The sequence below is a fragment of the Scleropages formosus genome, chromosome 1, assembly GCF_900964775.1.
Source record: "Scleropages formosus chromosome 1, fSclFor1.1, whole genome shotgun sequence".
NCBI lineage: Eukaryota > Metazoa > Chordata > Actinopteri > Osteoglossiformes > Osteoglossidae > Scleropages > Scleropages formosus.
Window position 1 is genome coordinate 44,949,945 of NC_041806.1, and position 17,181 is coordinate 44,967,125.

The window sequence follows — 17,181 nt, forward strand, 5'->3', positions numbered from 1 at the left end:
TTGCCTGAATATCAAAGATGATTGTGATGTTCTCTTTCACAGAGCCAGAGTCTAGGTAACCAGCCAAAGCAGGTGGAGTGCCATGAGCGTAAATCGCCCTGCCGTGTTAACGTGTTACCGTGGTATTGGGGGTTCAACATCACTAAGTGATCTGGACCCCTATGCGGTGCTTGCCCAAGGGCTACAGAGCCTATCATGAACATTTAAGAACATAATAATAAGTAGCACTGTTGTTTCACAGCTCCTATGTGGTGCGAGAGGACAGGGGTTCAATCCCTGCTCAGTCTTTATGGAGATTGCATGTTCTACCCCATGTCTATATTGGTTTCCTCTGGGTGCTCTGGTTTCCTCCCACAGTCCAAATACATGTTGCTCAGGTTCCCCCATAGTGTGTGAGTGACAGAGAGAGAGCGTGTGTGTTCCGCTGATGTCTGGAGAAGTGACCCAGGGTAAGTAGTGTATCTAGCAGTGTAAGTCACCACGGTGAATAAGGTGTGTGGGCTGAAAGCACTATACTGAGTTCACTGGAAGTCGCTTTGGAGAAAAGTGTCTGCAAAATGAAGTAACGTAAACCTGAATGCGTTGTGGAAAAACAGTAGTTGACAGCAAGCGCATTTACACTTTTCGCTGGTGCCGTACAAGTGGGCAACTACAAAGACGTGTGTTTCACCTTATTTACTTGGACTTTAACTACACGTGAGGAATGTGATGCTATTCAGAGCTCTCACTGAAAGCCTATTTTCTTTCCTCTTTTATCTCCTTTCCGACACTAATAATGGAGAATACCCCAGTGACAGGGAGTACATTTTGGGACGGGGGGGCTAGGGGGTTATTGTGAGTTTAAGACATTTCCTCTAAAATATAAAGCATTGGTGTGTTTAGCAGTAGACAGTTGCCCTGAGACACAGATGCAGGGCCTCTGCTGTAGGGGTCGGGGTGTTGGTTTGGGGGGAGGGTGCGAGTTTGAGGGTAGGAGCTGTCTGAGTGTTCACGCCACCGCCTGCGGCGAGGAGCTCTACTCCACGGAAGAATTTTGGCAAACCGCTTTTTTTTTCCACAGGGGTCACGAGCCGACCTCTCTCACAGTTCTTCAATGGGACAGAGCAGCCGGAGAAAAAAACTGTTACACTGTGGCCGGGGCGGGGGGCCGTAGGGAGGAGACAAAAAAGAGTCCATCTGAAAGCCTTTTCATAGCAAGCCCCGGTGGGAACCAGACACAGGGAGGTGTACGTATAGCACTGTAAATGGTTCAGCTGTGGGCCTCCGGGAGAAGAGAATGGGGGACAAGATGACTTGTACATACAGATCAGAAACACGGGCAAGAAAGCTCTTATTTTCTCTTAGAGTGGCATAGGGTGGCACAGTGGCACAGCGAGTATCACGGTGTCTTACAGCACCCGGGTGGTGTGTGAGGATGCGGGTTCAATCCCTGCTCAGTCTGTGTGATGTTTTCATGTTCTTCCTGTGTCTGTGTGGGTTTCATCAGGGTGCTCTGGTTTCTTCTCACAGTCAAAAAACATACTGTTCAGGTTCTCCTATAGTGTGCGAGTGACACAGAGAGAGTGTGTTTCATGGATGAGTGACCAATTGTAAATAGTGTATCTAGCAGTGTAACACTGATAACACTGCATAGAGTTCATTAGAAGTCACTTTGGAGAAAAGTGTCTGATAAATAAAAAAATGTAAGTTACCCATAAGGAACTGTTAAGTTTACTTCTTCAGAAATTAAGTTATGTACTGAATGAAACAGGATCCAGAAAGTGATCAGGGTCCCCAGAACTTTGTACACCAGAGTGTAGCAGTTACAGCTGATGCCTCTGGACCCAAAGGTCACAGGTTTGAATCTCCCGCTGGCTGTAGTACCCTTGAAGAAGGTACTTACCCTGAATTCTTCCAATAAAATTTACCCAGCTGTATAAATGAGTAAATAATTGCACTAAAAAAAATCTTAACGTCGTAAGTCACTGCGGAGAAAAGCGTTAGCTGAACGAATAAATGTAAATATTGGGCCATTCATGTTCATTCACAGTCATTGCATTGTCACATTTAATTAGATCATTTAGTACACCAGACACACACCATCTGAACCCACTTGTCCCATGCAGGGACACAGAGAGTCAGAGCCTAACCCGGCAACACAGGGCATAAGGCTGGAGGGGAAGGGGACACACCCAGGGCAGGATGCCAGTTTGTCACAAGGCACCCCCAGCGGGACTCAAACCCCAAACCCACCAGGGAGCAGAACCCAGTCAAACCCAGTGCGCCACCCACGTACACCAGACAAGAACAGGTCATTTTTATTTATGTATTAAACTGAAACCTCCAAAGCAATATATTAGAATCGTATTATAAGCTACTCACCATGTTTTTTTACAATTTTGAACAACTGGGTAATTTTTACTTTCTCAATTCAGGGTAAGTATCAAGCGTAAAACTGCAAGACTGGGATTCAAACCTGACAATTTCTTATTGCAAAGCATTACGTACCACATGCTACCCTGGGTGATTAAATGCTTAAACACAGAGATGCTGAAACAGCCACCGACCCCATTTAAGATTCAGTCCAAACTACAAAACGAGTATTACTGATCCAGAGTGCACACTAGTACTTTTTTCCAGTACAAAACATCACATGGACCTTTAAAGGAATCAAAGTCAAATGAAATGCAGTTATTTGCCACTGCAGAAATTACATTTTATTTCTTAGTGTTTAGCACCTTATATCTGAATCCCTTTACATTGACTATTTATTATAATCAAGGACTGTATGCAAGATACACTGAGCCCCCATATCCATAATTATAATCTCAAATTCAATCTGAATGTTAAAAATATAAAGTGCATTTTTTTTTTAGCTCTGTTTTAAAAAATTACACTTTAAAATTTAAAATTTGCAGCACTGGCATCAGCGCTGTCATTTTCCACAGGTACTGCACACGTCATCAAAAGAAGTTATGATCTAGTCCTTGTGACCTCAGCCGCCCTTCCACGCACTGGCTGTAGGTAGCGCTGTCCAGGAACTGCACCGCGCAGACCTGACGAGTCTTACAGAGCCCTTGGCAAACAATGGTGTCGTCGTAGCTCACCATGAAGTGATTAAAGTACTTCTGAAAAGCTTCGCTGCGGCACCCTGCAAAACTCCTGGCGAGTTTCTGCAAGCTCTGCGGCTCAACATCGTTTATGTCGAAAGCCTCCGTCATCACGTATTCCAGCTTCCAGTCGGCCTTCCGCTCTTCGTTGGCTTCCGTGAGGTTCAAAAAGTACTGCACAACATCCTTGAGGGATAAGAAAGCACTGACTTCAAATGCTGATGCACTAAAACACATGGAAGACATTGCATAGAGGGGCCTTATCGTTCGACCCTGAACACACATAATCAATAACCAATAACCAATAACTTGACATATCTCCGAGTCACACGGCATTAGGGGCAGCAGGGAGCGTAGAGGTTAGAGCTGCTGGCTCACAACTGAACGACCCCACTAGTAAGCTAGGTCCTGTGAGCCAAATTCAAATCCCACCTTCTGTTGTACCCTTGATCGATACAGTAACCCTGAGCTGATATAGTAAAACTTACCCACCTACATAAATGGGTGAATCAGAGTAATCTTAAAAATAATAAGCGAAAATAAAATACACTATGTATTAATCATTAATCAGACACCTTTGTCACTTTGAGGAGGGATTTATGTCCAGGTTGAATCTAATTGCAAGGTGACTGCTATAACCACTACGCCCCCTGCTGCCTCGAGGAGTACATAGAGTGGGAAATGTTCTCCTGCAGTTACACAGCCTTCTGTTTCGGATGCAGGCTGAGCGCTCGGTCAGGCCTGGTGACAAAACCCGCTGTCAGGTTCCCCAGTGGGGTGGGTGGGTGGGTGGGAGGGAGGAGGCTGACCTCAGCTTATGTGTGAGAGTCTAACATCGACACAAAGCCACATGGCCACCGTCCAAGTGGAAATAAAAGAAAAGAAAGGAAGGGGGAAAAAGGAGAAAAAGAGCAGAGGTGTTTTGCATATTAAAGTCACTCGGTGGAAAAACCGTTTTTTCAGGGAAGAGAAGGAACGGGGTTCAGCTCGATTCTAAAGTACACAATGACATCATCGTCGACTAAAGGACTTCTCAGGCTGCCACCTCCAAGCTGGAACAAGAGTTCAGCACGGTTCCGTTACCGTCCTCGCTCGCTGAACTATTAATATTCGTACCGTGCAGTTACGGAAGAATTCCGGAAAACGAAAAATGGGAGCCGTTGATTCCACGTGGCTCGTGTGAAATCTCTTTACATTTATATTTATTTTACTTATTTTCTCCAAAGAGACTTACAGCGTTAAGCTACTTACTATGGCTTACCCACACACAACTGGGTAATTTTTACTGGAGCAACTGAGGGTAAAGCACCTTGCTCAAAGGTCCTACAGCAGAAGGTGGCTTCTGAACCTCTGGCCTTCAAGTGTAAGGCACCAGCTCTGATAACTACATCACCTGCTGGCAATCTGCAATTAAAATATTCCCTATATTATATGTACATTTATTATAGAAATACAATAACCATGTGGGTTATTCTAACATGCAGCAAAGAACTATACTACAAAATATACTAAATATACTATACTACACCAATTATACTAAAAAATGTATATTCTTTAGCGTCACTGAAATGAATGACTCATCAGCATGAGCAAAAATGATAATTCTGCTCATAGAATGTGGACAAGACTGTAGAGCATGAGCATCATATTACTTGGTTCATTTCAACCAAAATGACTTTCATCCTCTATACAGCTAAATATTATGATTATGATTATTATTATCATTATTACACACAATTCAGATAAAGTATATCCCATATTTAAATTTTAGTCTTTTGGCTTTTTCATCTTGACTCCAGTTCCTCCGCCAATTTTCCTAGATGCCACATCCGTACTCACCAACATGCCAAAGCTCCGGGGGTCGTACTTGTACAGGCGGACTCCCGGGTTGTTGGAGTAAGGTTCACTTGCGTCCTTGATCGGAGTGACGGCCGGTGTGACGAACACGGAACTAACAGGTTTTCCTTGAGAGCAAGAAAGCAAAAAGGGGCGTCCAGCAGGAAATCGCAGTCAGAGGACGAGTCGCCAAGTTTGGCTTTGTTTCCCGCCCAATGGAACTGATCATTTAAACTGCGGGCTACACTACCTTGGTCATCCAGGAGCACCATAACGCTGTCTCGATGCGTGTGACCGTAGAACTGGCCAGCTATGACGTCGCCGTACTTCCGGAAGATCTGCACCAGCCGTTCGTTATGGACTTCACGCATGGCGGTTGTACTATTACACTGGGGCAGGTAGCCGATCGGAACATGGGCAATGATGTAAACCTACAGAAACACACACACACACACACACTCAGACAGGCAACATGTGAGTTTCTTGTACATTTTTAATCTCTTATTAACTCCGATATGATGCGATCACGGTATAAGCGTTCACAACGGTCTTCATCGGCGTACCTGAATTAAATTTCTACGAAATATCATCACACCAATCATTAAAGGCTGCTTTTCAAGCCCTGAGGATGCTTTCTGTGCTAAATATTCACTCGATATTCTGCTGTTGTCCCAGTGAGGGATCAGATCACTCAGTCTCATCGGTCTTGCTTACTTTCTCAGCGTTCTGCCGCGACGATTCCAGAGTTTCCATCAACCACCGGAACTGACCCGCTGGGTCCGTCATGTTTGTGGTCACTTTGTTCGGACTGTAGTACAAGTTGGTGTTAAGACTGACCACACGGAGACCGGGCTGCACCAGCTGGGAGTAAAACCCGCCTTTGAAAGAAATAAGAAATAAGACCATATAGTAGTACTATGCAACAGTCTTAGGCACCTAGATGTTTCACAAAAACATTTGTTTTAGATGGTTATTTAATGTCTTCTGCATTAGTGTCAATGGGAAAGAGCATATTTTAGATTTCCAAGCATTCCTTTTGCAAAAAGTTACAGTATTACAGTAAGGGTTTTGTATGTTGTTAAAGAAAGAAAGTGCGCACACACACACACACACACACACACACACACACACACACTGTCTGAGACCGCTTACCCTGAGTGGGGTCGTAGCGAACTAGAGCCTAACCCAGCAACACAGGGTACAAGGCTGGTGGGGGAGGGGACACACCCCGAACAGGACGCCAGTCCATCGCAAGGCACCCCAAGCGGGACTCAAACCCCAGACCCGCCAAGCGGGACCAGACCAAGCCCGCCGTGACCCCGCTCGGGACAAGCGGTTGTCGACAATGGATGGTTACTAAGCTTTGTAGGAAATTTATTAATTAAGACCATTATTTTTGGAAGCATTCTCACTTCACAGCTTTTTTTCCCCAACCAAGTGCCTAAAACTTTGGCACAGTACTGTACAAATATTAGCATATTTCACGCTTCTAACATTATCTTTCTTCACATACCAGTGTGTTTTTACACCTGCACATACACTCACCGGCCACTTTATTAGGTACACCTTCTCATTGAAGTACCCTGTTCCTCCAAACAGCAAATTGCGTAGCTGCAGGTTAGTACATAAAGCATGCAAACAGGGTCAAGAGGTTCAGTTACTGTTGGACTAAGTACCAGAATGGGCAAGACCCTTGATTTAAGCGATTTTGAATGTGATCTGATTGGTGGTGCTAGACGTGGTGGTTCCGGTATCTCGGAAACAGCCACACTGCAGTGTCTAAAGCTTACAGAGAAGTGCAATAAACAAAAAAACCTCAGCTCAGTGGCACCTTGGTGGGCAAAGACCAAATGTTAATGAGAAAGGTCAGAGGAGAATTGCCAGAGTCAATAAAGCTCACATGAAGGCCACAAGTGCAAAAATAATAGCTCAGGACAACTTGTCAAGCCAGATGAACCACAGCGGCAGAAGACCATGCAGGGTTCATCTCCTGTAAGCTTAAAACAAAAAGATGAGGTTCCAGCAGATAGACAGTAACCCAAAAACAGATAACTGAGGAGTCGTGAAATGTTGCCCGGTTTGTCAAATCTCAGTTTCTGTTGCTGACGGCAAGGCCAGAAGATGTCAAAACATTGTTGCACACCAGGTGCATCAGTTCATGGCCACTCTAGCCTTTCTCAGACTGATCATTCCTCCAGGATAATGTGGGATGTCACACAGCACACATCTTCTCAGGATGGATCTACAAACATGACAGTGCCTTTACTGTACTCCATTGGCCTGCACAGTCCCCACCTTTCAACCAATAGAGCACCTTTGGGATGAGGTGAAACTCGTTGTTAGCAGAATTAATGCGCCGCCAAAAAAATCTGTGGGAATTTTGCGAAGCTATGGGGCCAGCATGGACCAAGAAACCCATGGAATGTGTTATTCAATTCATGCTGTTTTGGAGGCAAAAAGAGGTTGAACCCAGTACTAACTGCATTAGTATTTGGACAGTTAGACACTGATTTTTGGCTCTGCAATCCAGCACTTTGGATTTGAAACAAACCAATGATTATGAGGTTAAAGTGCAGACTTTAATTTGAGGGCATTTATATCTATATATCAGGTGAACCATGTAGGAACTACAGCAATTTTTATACATAGACCCCCATTTCAAGGAACTAAAAGTACTTGGACAAGTGAGTGCTCAGTTGTTCCTTGGCCAGCTGTGTGTCACTGCATTGTTAGTTTGTGCGAAAGAAAGTTAAAAAACAAGGTCCATACTGCATTTTAGAAGTTGTATTTGCATTTGGAGTCTGTTGCTGCTGTCTCTCAACACAAGGACGGAAGAAGTGCCAATGCCAGTACAGCGGCCGTAATAAGGCTGAAAAATGGGAATGGCAGTCGATCGAGGATATAGCTAAAACATCTGGTGGGACAAAATAAGCTGTTTGGTCTATTGTTAAGAACCAAGAAGGCAATGTGAGCCCTTCAGTTTAAGAACCAAGAAGGCAATGTGAGCCCTTCAGTCTTGAAGAAAAACCACTTTTCAATTGTTCAACAGACCAAGAACCCTCTCCAGAATGTAGACCAAGATGTGTCAAAGACTACCAAGAATACACGAGTATAACCTCAACTTGTCCACCACAAGAGGCAAACCACTGACAAGCCTTGAGAACAGAAAGGCCGAGCTACAGGTCACTAAAAATATATTAACAAGCCCGCGGAGTCCTGAAGGAACGTCTTATGGACCGAAGAAAATTGACCTGTACCAGAGTGATGGGAAGAGAAAAGTGTGGAGGAAAAAGAAACTGGTCATGATTTAAAGCATACCAGCTCATCTGGGAAACATTGTGAAGGTAGCATCATGACTCGGGCATGTATTTCTGCACTTCAGCCCCATCGTCATCATTTCATTTCAAATCCAGTGTACTACAGTACACAGCAAAATCAATACAAAAGTGTCTCGTTGTTGAAATACGGACCAAAGTTAAGACCAAGTTTTACTTAGTATAACTACAAAGTGACTGATGAGTGTATTCTTGAACCTCACAGGCAAGGAATAAATCACATCTGAAGAAAAAGGCTGAGCAGAACTGCCAATAACAGCAGTTCAGCACTTTTGTCCCCCCAATTCACCCATGAGCCCTTTATCCAGGCTACCAACGGTTTACCTGCTCTTAGCGTTTTGATTGCTTCCGTCTTTAACCAAGGCTCCCAGAGGTCTGCTGCTGCTTGGTAAATCTTGTTAGTGGAGTTGGGAAACTGATCCTGCAAAAGGAGGCTTAACACTGAAACAAAGAGCCTGGGCCTTTGGCCATCCAGGTGGACGGCAGCACATTGATTATTTTTGTCCCAGAATTCGCTTTACTGATGAGGGAGCATCACAGTGTATTGAAAGCAGAGAAACTGGCAGCACAGATAGCACAGAGCAATTGTGCAACTGTTCTGGGGTCAGCAGTCAAAAACATCTATCGAGACACTGGTCCATCTGTAGGATGAATGGTCTTCATCTGTTAATTGCCAAGCACTTATTAAAAAAACAGGTATTTCATATGAATTTTAGATATTATTCCATTTGGTAATTAACTTGTCCAATGAGACTTACATTGTTAAATAACTTTACAGTGATTTACATTTTTATCCGGCAGGGTATTCAAGCTGCATCATTACACATAAGTACCTTGATTAAGGGCACTACAGTAGATATGGGGATTCGAACCTGGGACCTTCTGATTACAAGGATCCACTAACCACCGTGCTACCTGCTGCTCCCAATTTTCTCTGAAAAAGCACATCAAATGAAATTACATCATGTCAATAGACTGCTGCTCTCATTTCTACTTATTAACTCATGATAGTAACGGTAATAATGCGACAGTACTATTTTCATCTAATTCTGTATGAAAATAGGGCCATTGAAGGTTTCATCTAATTGAGGAAAGATACCTGAGGCCAGTAGTCATGATTGCCAAGAGCTGGGTACACCATCAGCTCCGGAAAGTACTTCCTGATAGTGCTGGTCATGTTGCTGAGGATCTGGACCACAATGTCAGTCGACAGCTTTTCCACCAGAAAGTGAGGAGGACTGTCTCTGGGGAACACATACGGGTTCGAGCAAGTCATTCACACAGAGGCACTGAAGGATGAACGAACATGAATAAAGATGAATAATCCACCACGTTAAGCCCATAAACCAGTCGGCTGCCACCTGCTAATTCACGGGAAAGAACAAATCTCACCGCTTCAGTTCTGCTTAACAAGCAAAAGTCTCACTAGTGATTTATAAACTCGCCACATTTGCCTCAACTTAATTAAAATAAATTAAATTTAAGTTTATTTATTTAGACACTTCTTAAAAATAAATTTAAACTTATACCTTTAGACACTTTTCTCCAAGACAACTTGCAATGTTAAATCTCTACACTAAATTACTTACAGCTTTTTTTTTTCATTTATACATTAAGTCATTTACTATTATATTCATTATGCCATTGGGTCATTTTTACTGTGTCAATTCAGGGTAAGTATGTTGCTCAAGGGTGCAACAGAAGAAGATGGGATTTAAACCCAAGTCTTTCAATTGCAAGGCAATGTCTACATCACCTTCTGCCTCTATTATTTGCCAATTAACAATTAAATGTACTGTTTATGGGGGTGCGGTGGCACAGTGGGTTGGACCGCAGTCCTGCTCTCCGGTGGGTCTGAGGTTCGAGTCCCGCTTGGGGTGCCTTGTGATGGACTGGTGTCCATCCTGGGTGTGTCCCCTCCCCCTCCAGCCTTGTACCCTGTGTTGCCAGGTTAGGTTCTTGCCGCGGCCCCACTTGGGACAAGTGGTTTCAGACAATATGTGTGTGTGAGTGAGTGATGTACTGTTTATCATAATTCAGACATAAAGACTATGGCTTTGGATCTTGGCACACCACGTGGCCAGTACTTTTTCTGAACACGCATAAAGAGCTAAGTCACTGGTCAACATGAAATGCTAGTAAGAGGACATGATATATTTTACGCCTCTCCTTATTTCAAGGAATGTAAAGAGAAGCTCTCCATCCATAGCGCTGTTGTAATTTAAGCCCAAAAGTTGCTTGTTTATATGGTGCAAAAATGCAAAATCGGTTACAAAAATCCTCATAACCGGAATAAAACTGGATTAAATAAAAAAAAAAAAAAAATCAAAACAGCAGTCCTTGGCAGAGTTGGAGATGAATTGGTTTGGTAACTATTTTATTCATGAACAGTCAGGAAGCATAAATGACAATAATTCCTCATCTGCAACAGATACAAACTGTGGGGCTTTTGGCATCTAATGTTGACTGATACTGGATAAGTGGGTGAGAGTTTCAGTGCTCCACCAAGATACAAACCCCGTCCATATGATGAAGTCCGTGAGCTGCCCCGACCGCTTCATGAAGTCAAAGGCCGACAGGATGAGCTCGTACGGCGAGTCACACATATAGTCCCCGAATTCGCCAGGGTTCAACGCTTCATGACCCTTGGAGGATAAGCACACCTGGCTGTGGTCCTCTGACACGTGATAAGTGGCGTCCAAATGCAGATCTGAAATGTGCCAGAATTTACCTGCACAAAAACCACAGGAATAAAAAGAATAGTGTTAATCATGAGGTCAACAAAAATCAATCTGTAAATTTCTATAATCGACACATAATAAATCGACATATATGCTTTTTGCATCCTGGAACGGACTGTGATTGACTAGCTTCCACTCCAAAGTAAATCCCATGTACTGTGTCTTGTGCCCAGTTTCTGGGATAGGCTCCAGACCACCACGAACCCGAACTGGAAAAGCCTTTAATGATAATGAATGAATGACAATATTGGATGTTTTTTTTATGTTTCTTTTTTCTACTCAGTTCAATCACAGACTGCATTAATACAGCAGTCACAGACTGGGACAGCATTTGAGGTCTGCACACACACATTTTCAGAACCACTTGTCCCATACAGGGTAGCGAGGAACCGGAGCCAAACCCAGCAACACAGGGCGTAAGGCCGGAGGGGGAGGGGACACACCCAGGACAGGACACCAGTCCGTCGCAAGGCACCCCAAGTGGGACTCGAACCCCAGACCCACCAGAGAGCAGGACTGTGGTCCAACCCACTGCGCCACTGCACCACCGCATCCCCCTTTGAGGTCTGCAAAAATACCAAAATCCCCACATATGACAACATTATGCGTTCATAACTGACACACAGCTCAGGTTCCACACCTACTTAGGCTACTCCAAACCAGGCTTACCATAATAAGTTCAGTGTAAAATGATGTAGCGTGACTTAAATAAATTAATTATAAAGACTAAGGTTTTTTAAAGCAGTAAAAGTAGACTTGTGAACAAACGGTTCAAAGATAAACCCTCCAATATGAGACCATTTCCCTCAGGAACTTAACGACAGTGAATTTCCAATTAAGTACAGTTAAGTAGACAGTAAAGCACAGTTATACAACTTTAAGTTAATACAAGAGTTAGGAGAGATCACAAACAAGGTAATAATATTATTACATTTATTTATTTACCAGACACTTTTCTGCAAAATCAACTTCCAATGAACTCTATGTAGTGTTATGAGCCCACACACCTTATTCACCACGGTGACTTACACTGCTAGATACACTACTTACAATGGGTCACTCATCCATACATCAGTGGAACACACTCTCTCTGTCACTCACACACTACGGGGGAACCTGAACAGTATGTCTTTGGACTGTGGGAAGAAACCAGAGCACCCTGAGGAAACCCACACAGATACAGGGAGAACATGCAAACTCCACACAGACTGAGTGGGGATCGAACCCATGTCCTCTTGGACCATCCAGGCACTGTGAAACAGCAGCACTACTCACTATACCACAGTGCTGTCCAATGTTATTATTATTATTATTATTATTATTATTATCATCACTAATAATAATCCTGATGACAATAATTACAAATAAGAAAACTGTTGTATTTATATTATTATTATTATTATTATTGTTGTTGTTATTATCATTAAAAATAATAATAATTATGATGATAGTAACAATAAGAACATAGCTGTATTTCTATTTATTATTATTATTATTATTATTATTATTATTCTTGTCGCAAGCGCTTCAGCAGCGCCGACCGACCGCACCCACCCATCCACTCAACAAGGCGTGAGAGCACGCGCTCCCTCGTGACGCCAGCGCACTTACGTCTTATCGCCTGCCTGTGTGGAAACAACGCGAATAAGATTACGGTATATTATTATATTATCAACGACGGGCTCGGTGAAGCTCCTGTCCGCCGCCAACTCCACACCAACCCGCTCCGAGTGATGTCATCGTCTCACCTGTCACGGGTGCGCTCTGGATCGGTGCGCCTGACACGGCCGCGAGCGCGCATGCGCTCAGCAGGCAGCACAGGTGGACACAGAGCCGGCGATCCATGGCTCTCGTGGAACCGCGACGTCGCAAAGGTGTCGGTTTTTTGTTTTCCCACAGCGCGCTACTGGACGTGCCGCGGCACCGAGTCTCGCGACGCAAACAGGAAGTAGTGCACGCGCGCGGTCATGTGACTACATTGTGATCTTGCTGGACGCGCGCCAGCGTTTCATTGCGGGGGGTCGCTTGGCCGCTGCAGGGCGCGCGCTCACGCGCTCACGCGCTCTGTCCTCTTTTGCTGCGAACGAACGGCTCACAGCACTAGCGGGGCTGGATCCAACAACCTTGACACTTTTGTGACGTGACTGTACTTTTTATTTCTTCACTTTGCATCGAGCGTATGCGCAGCCTACCTTCAATTTGTTGATTCGAGCCCAGTACTTTAAATTACAGCACCCCTTAGCAAGGTAAATTACGCTGCATGGTAAGTCCACTTTACCTCACTTTAGGTTGCCAGTTTTAAGCCCTCTCTACACTTTAACTTAAGCAAGCATAGTACGTCACAGTAGAGGGTACTATATTTTATTGTGCAGATGCTTTATTATTCTGCACACTAACCTGTTTTTTTTTTCTTTTTTTTTCAACTCATACATTCCTGGACACGTATGAAAAGTGTATGAACTGAAACACTCTGAGACCTGGGTTTGAGTATTTAAAACGTGATAGTAGAAAGTGGGGGGACACGGTGGGTTGGACCGGGTCCTGCTCTCCGGTGGGTCTGGGGTTCAAGTCCCGCTTCGGGTGCCTTGCGACGGACTGGTGTCCCGTCCTGGGTGTGTCCCCTCCCCCTCCGGCCCTGCGCCCTGTGTTGCCGGGTTAGGCTCCGGTTCCCCGCGACCCCGTATGGGACAAGCGGGTTAGAAAATATATGTGTGTGTGTGTGTGTGTGTGTGTGTGTGGGGCAGAAAGTGGCTGAGTATTTAAGGCTGAAGGTCCTTGGTTCAAATCCCTGCTCTCACTGTAGTATCCTTGATGGAGATACCCTAAATGGATAGAGTAAGAATATCCTGCAGTATAAATTCATTGTCAAATTGATTATCTATTATAAAGTCACCTCGGACGAAGGTGCATAAGGGATTGTAACACATTTTGGCTACTCATGAAATCAGATTTATCACTTGAGTTCCCTTTTTGCAGAACTTGTGGTATTTACTGCATCAGAAAGCAAACGAGGTAAAGGAACCAGTGTTGTATGTCATTTATTTCAATCCGCTTGCCAACGTTTAACAAATGATTTAGTATTTAAGAATTTAAGTCATTTATAAAAGTCCACTTACAAAAAAAAAAAAGATTCAACATTTTGGCAGGTGACCCATAAGTCTATACATACAGTAGAAAAAAAAAAAAAACACTTGTCTGTAGTCCAATAAACAGGACTGGATTGATTCGATGAGTCACTGGAAAGAAAGAACTTATGCCTTTTCATATGTGCGCACAGCCAGCACGTCTTCAAAAGTAAGTTTCTGTAAAAAAAAAAAAGAAAAAAAAAACACAATAACAAAATAAAAGTTATCGATTAGGTGTTTCCCAATAGCTACAACATTTACAAAATTGATGCTAATAATTTCAGTTTATTCCACTGTAAGTGCTGCTGGAAAATTAAAAGGGGCCTTTAAAACATGTTTACGTAGTGTAACTTGTGTTGTACGACAACTGGGTGCAATTTAATAAAAATACTATCATTCTGTTAATGTATGAATTTGGTTTTAGAGGATGTTTGTGTCAGCAATGTTTCCTTGTCAATTAAGCTCTTCATCACTACAAAAATATCTGCAGAAGGTCATCCCACCAGCATCCCTGTGATCTTGTTCTGTACTGTGTATTTCCCCAGAGTTGTTTTAGACTCTTTAATTTAGAGTTTTCACATCTAAACCAGAACGCAGAACGGTTGACCTCTCACCATGATCATTTTGCCATCCTTGATCTCGCGGACGAACTTGGTCTCTTTGCCGTCCCACTTCTGCACGTGCACCAGCTTGTCTCCTTCCAGGGACACAGTGGACTGTGTTTGGAGCAAAAGTGCTGAATTAACTTTAACGCCTCTTAATAACGAGCCCTATAACAAATCTGATATTCTTGTTGAACGCTGTGCTACCAATCCCATTTCTTCAAAGGAACCAACCATACTCTTGGACAAAAACTTGTGCCAAATGAATAAACAATACACTGCTGTGTTTACTGGTCGTTATGGCACCACACTAGTGATTTTTGGCGGACTTATTTTCACCCATTGATTTCAACAAGGGAAAATATACGGCTACAAGTGCACGTGATGCCGCGGTCAAAGAGTCCATCTTTTCCAATGAAAATATTAAATATGACCAAAAACCATAGAGTCTGAATCAACTTCAAAGGTGTCACCAGCCTTGGGTGGTCTTACTTTGCAGTTCCTGTCATCCGCTGTGGTCTCGTCGAACTCCTCTCCCAGTTTGAAGGAGATCTCTGTGTTCTTGAAGGTGCTCAGCGTTTTCACCGTCACCTTGTCTCCATCCTGGCTGATGATCACCGTGGGTTTAGTCACATTGCCCACTTGTCTTGTGGCAAAACCTACTCCTGTTAAAACGATACAGAAAAGTTACGAGATGTGTACAAGATTTAATGAATAACAAAACAGGAATGTTACAATGTATACGAGGTGTTGAAATAACAAACATGGAAAGATTACGAGGTTGACAAAGTTTTACAAAATGAGCACTGAAAAGGCGAGATACAAGGTGAAACAAAATAAACACACAAATGTTACATTGTGCACAAGATGATAAAAATAAACACAGAAAGGTTACAAAGTTTTCAAAATAAAAACTGAAAAGCTGAGATACATGATTTAAAAAGGTACAATGTATGTAACTGTGGGTGATACAAAAATAGATACACAAAAGTTACAATGTACGCCGGGTGATCTAAAAATCAGTCCAGACGAGATAGGATGTGTAAAAAGTGATATAAAAATAGAGTAAAATGTTACAGTGTATCCAGTGCACTGTTGATGTCAAATGAACTTGTAAATGGAGAAACTGCCTCCTAATAATCAAATATGTTTCCGGGAAAATGTGAATAGAAAAATATGCAGTTTATATACTTTATATTATTATATTCTAATGAGTTCAAAGTTCCGATCCAGGAGAAAGAGGGAGGGGAGCGGAGGGGAGCCAGAAGTGTCTTTAACCACTTTTGCGGACACGTTTTTGCTGCTGAAGTCCTGCAGATGGTCCCTTGCGGATCTTCCACACCCCCACGGGGAGGTGATTCCCCCCCCGCAGCTGCCCCAGCATTTGCCCCAGCATTTGCCCCCCCCCCCCGGACTCACCCAGCGCCTTCATGTACTCGTCGAAGTTCTCGCTCTCCACGAGCTTCCATGTGGCACAGAACGCCTCCACCATGGTGACCTGTCACTGCGCGCCTCGATCGCAGCTCCGACACAGAGACAGACAGACAGAGAGACGGATCCCACAGTGATGCACCGGGCACCTGCGGGGGGACCCATTAATACCCCGGTCCGGGGGGCGGGGGGGCGGCGGCCGACGCGGGTCCCAGTGCACGCGCTCTCATTGGTGCGCGCGATTTGTCCCGACCCACCGCCCCAAGGCACGGATTACGCGTCGCTCGGTTCTGGGGTTCAGTCTGCGGTGTCTCTGCTGCTTTCAGCTCCCCCCCAAGCAACGTCCTGAGTTAGTCTGCAACTCCGGGTCCGTGCCGAACAGGGCGCTCGGAAGCCAACGCAGCACGTGCTGTTTTCGTGGTGCGTCTCGTGCGCGCGCTGCGCAGTGGCGGCGCTTCCTGTCGGTGCGACGTGACTAGTGCGACATGATGTGGAGCATTACAAATTTAACAGCAATGGTCGTGTAATGGGGGGGGGGGGGGGGGGGTGCAGTGGCGCAGTGGGTTGGACCGGGTCCTGCTCTCCCGTGGGTCTGGGATTCGATTCCCGCTTGGGGTGCCTTGCGGCGGACTGGCGTCCCGTCCTGGGTGTGTCCCTTCCCCCTCCAGCCTTACGCCCCGAGTTGCCGGGTAGGCACCGGTTCCCCGCGACCCCGTATGGGCCAAGCGGTTCAGAAAATGTGTGGGTGTGCGTGCGTGCAGGTGCAAAAGGTATGAGACATACCATGAGGTATAAGTAAAAGGATTCCCTTTCTCATGTTCTGGGAATGCAGGTCTGTGGGTTATGCTCCATCTAGAACATCTCCCATCCATGTCAAAGTCTCATTTTGTTCTCTGCAACTATGACTTATTAAATTTCAATTACACTTCATTTAGCCGAGACTTTTCCGCAGCGCAACTTACAATGTTAACCTATTTACCCATGTATACAGCAGGGTAATTTCAGTGGGGCAATTTAGTGTA

General features: G+C 44.4%; 2 protein-coding genes across 2 annotated transcripts; both read right to left on the reverse strand.

Annotated features, from left to right (window-relative positions):
- Positions 1 to 2,260: 2,260 nt before the first annotated feature.
- Positions 2,261 to 12,939, reverse strand: smpdl3a (sphingomyelin phosphodiesterase acid like 3A). The gene is made up of 8 exons (XM_018742529.2): positions 12,750 to 12,939; positions 10,778 to 10,991; positions 9,360 to 9,504; positions 8,585 to 8,681; positions 5,640 to 5,803; positions 5,176 to 5,356; positions 4,929 to 5,053; positions 2,261 to 3,275 (listed from the first exon to the last, which is right to left on the reverse strand). The coding sequence occupies exons 1-8, from the start codon at positions 12,844 to 12,846 to the stop codon at positions 2,943 to 2,945; spliced, it is 1,356 nt and encodes a 451-aa protein (XP_018598045.1). The 5' UTR covers positions 12,847 to 12,939; the 3' UTR covers positions 2,261 to 2,942.
- A 1,084-nt stretch (positions 12,940 to 14,023) lies between these two features.
- fabp7b (fatty acid binding protein 7, brain, b) lies at positions 14,024 to 16,308 on the reverse strand. The gene is made up of 4 exons (XM_018742416.2): positions 16,148 to 16,308; positions 15,221 to 15,393; positions 14,741 to 14,842; positions 14,024 to 14,303 (listed from the first exon to the last, which is right to left on the reverse strand). The coding sequence occupies exons 1-4, from the start codon at positions 16,218 to 16,220 to the stop codon at positions 14,253 to 14,255; spliced, it is 399 nt and encodes a 132-aa protein (XP_018597932.1). The 5' UTR covers positions 16,221 to 16,308; the 3' UTR covers positions 14,024 to 14,252.
- Between the last annotated feature and the right edge of the window lie 873 nt (positions 16,309 to 17,181).

Coding starts and splice junctions, on each gene's coding strand:
- smpdl3a (XM_018742529.2), bottom strand. CDS start 12,846: ATGGATCGCCGGCTCTGTGTCCACCTGTGCTGCCTGCTGAGCGCATGC. Junction 8,682..9,359: donor ATCATGACTACTGGCCTCAG/GTATCTTTCCTC, acceptor CTCCTTTTGCAG/GATCAGTTTCCCAACTCCAC. Junction 5,054..5,175: donor GGTGCTCCTGGATGACCAAG/GTAGTGTAGCCC, acceptor CTTGCTCTCAAG/GAAAACCTGTTAGTTCCGTG.
- fabp7b (XM_018742416.2), bottom strand. CDS start 16,220: ATGGTGGAGGCGTTCTGTGCCACATGGAAGCTCGTGGAGAGCGAGAAC. Junction 14,843..15,220: donor CGGATGACAGGAACTGCAAA/GTAAGACCACCC, acceptor CTCCAAACACAG/TCCACTGTGTCCCTGGAAGG. Junction 14,304..14,740: donor AGGATGGCAAAATGATCATG/GTGAGAGGTCAA, acceptor TTTTTTTTACAG/AAACTTACTTTTGAAGACGT.